The sequence below is a fragment of the Procambarus clarkii genome, chromosome 5, assembly GCF_040958095.1.
Source record: "Procambarus clarkii isolate CNS0578487 chromosome 5, FALCON_Pclarkii_2.0, whole genome shotgun sequence".
Taxonomy (NCBI): domain Eukaryota; kingdom Metazoa; phylum Arthropoda; class Malacostraca; order Decapoda; family Cambaridae; genus Procambarus; species Procambarus clarkii.
The window spans coordinates 33,421,435-33,423,326 of record NC_091154.1 but is presented as its reverse complement, the minus strand read 5'-3'; the positions used below and the strand labels follow the sequence as shown (position 1 = coordinate 33,423,326).

The 1,892-nt window shown below is 45.2% G+C and overlaps 1 protein-coding gene across 1 annotated transcript; it reads right to left on the bottom strand.

Moving 5' to 3' along the window:
- Positions 1 to 1,224: 1,224 nt before the first annotated feature.
- LOC123766009 (uncharacterized) lies at positions 1,225 to 1,668 on the bottom strand. Its single transcript, XM_045754874.2, has one exon. The coding sequence runs from the start codon at positions 1,666 to 1,668 to the stop codon at positions 1,225 to 1,227; it is 444 nt and encodes a 147-aa protein (XP_045610830.2).
- Positions 1,669 to 1,892: the final 224 nt, after the last annotated feature.

Here is a 1,892-nt window from a genome sequence, read left to right as displayed (position 1 = left end):
GCCGTTCATATCCTAATGTTGATTTTGAAGACGTATTCGATGTTCGCTGATAACTGCTATAGATTTAGAAGGCGTCGAGGCTTCTAAATCTATTGAAGAGGAAGAGCGTACAGACGCCAAGACCTTTTCAGGTACTATACTGGAAACACAAACCGTAATTGTCTCTATATTCTGCTTGTTACAACTTGTAATAAAGTTGTTACATCTTGGCTTAACGTGTTTATGACGTATTAGAACGTTGTTACAACTTGCTATATTGGTTGTTATAACTGGTTAGGAGGTGTTAAAACTTGTTCGAACGTTGTACCAACGTCGTAGTTTCGGTGTGTGTTTGGCGGGGTACGATATACTGACTACGTTCTCTTTAGAAACTGTTTAAATGTTAATAAAACGACGGCTACTGCTGCCGTCTCGTGGTGCTCTTGGGGGAGGACCTCCTCTAACTTCGTGCGCTGACCATTGTCATTAATAAATTTACGTTCGTTATTCGTCAACATTTTTTTTTATCCCCGTGGATAAACCAAGGAACGTTTCATTTGTCATTATCCCGATACAAGTTTCATTTTATGCTAGTTATAGTTTTATTTTTGACATTGATCGTCACAATACGACGTATTAGGGTAGTAAAGACGTCTCGTTAAGGCTTATATGAATGTCAAGATATATCATTAAAGTGTGTCGCTCTCTGGATCCCCTTCCCTCCCGCCCCTACGCGCTCTTTCTCTCTTTTTCCTCTCTCTCTTTTTCCTCTCTCTCTTTTTCCTCTCTCTCTTTTTCCTCTCTCTCTTTTTCCTCTCTCTCTCTTTTTTCGCTTTCTCTCCCTTGTAGACACATGAGCATTGGCGGCGGCCAGGAGCGATTGTCGATACTAAAGGAAAGGGCTTGTTGAAGCCGCGCCTGGCGAAGGGCGTCTCGCCGTCCCCCTCCACGGTGAAGGCCACACAAGGGTATTGGAGGAGGTGTCCTTGTAGGGAGGTGCTACACTATTGTGACGGCCAAAGCAATATGTTGCTCCGTCACACACCCCACGTCAGCACCCACGACCTCTCCAATGGTAAGATTTAGCACTCCTCCCGTAGACGACTGTAAGGCCGTCTGCAGTTCCTGGACGAAATGCTGGTTTGACAACGTGGTGGTGGCTCCGACCACGTGGTATTTACATGAACTGCTACGGTAGTTTATGTAGTACTACGGTAATGCTCAGTTGTTGAACTCTGCTGCTTCTTATTTGGTGATGGCTGAAGGCCTGTCAGCCTCTGGAGGGTTGTCTATAGGTCTGTCAGCCTCTGGAGGGTTGTCTATAGGTCTGTCAGCCTCTGGAGGGTTGTCTATAGGTCTGTCAGCCTCTGGAGGGTTGTCTATAGGTCTGTCAGCCTCTGGAGGGTTGTCTATAGGGCTGTCAGCCTCTGGAGGGTTGTCTATAGGTCTGTCAGCCTCTGGAGGGTTGTCTATAGGGCTGTCAGCCTCTGGAGGGTTGTCTATAGGGCTGTCAGCCTCTGGAGGGTTGTCTATAGGTCTGTCAGCCTCTGGAGGGTTGTCTATAGGGCTGTCAGCCTCTGGAGGGTTGTCTATAGGGCTGTCAGCCCCTGGAGGGTTGTCTATAGGTCTGTCAGCCTCTGGAGGGTTGTCTATAGGTCTGTCAGCCTCTGGAGGGGTTGTCAGGGTCATCAGTGTCCTTACTGACCAATCGACAAGTATTCTTTAATTTGGTTACGAACATTATTCAGCATTAAAAACTCATATATATATATATATATATATATATATATATATATATATATATATATAATGTGTGTGTACAAGGAGCAGTGAGGTATATATATCTCGATACATATATCCCTTTGTACCTTTCAATCTGGGGCCCCCTAAGAGCATCCTTTTAACTGTCTTTT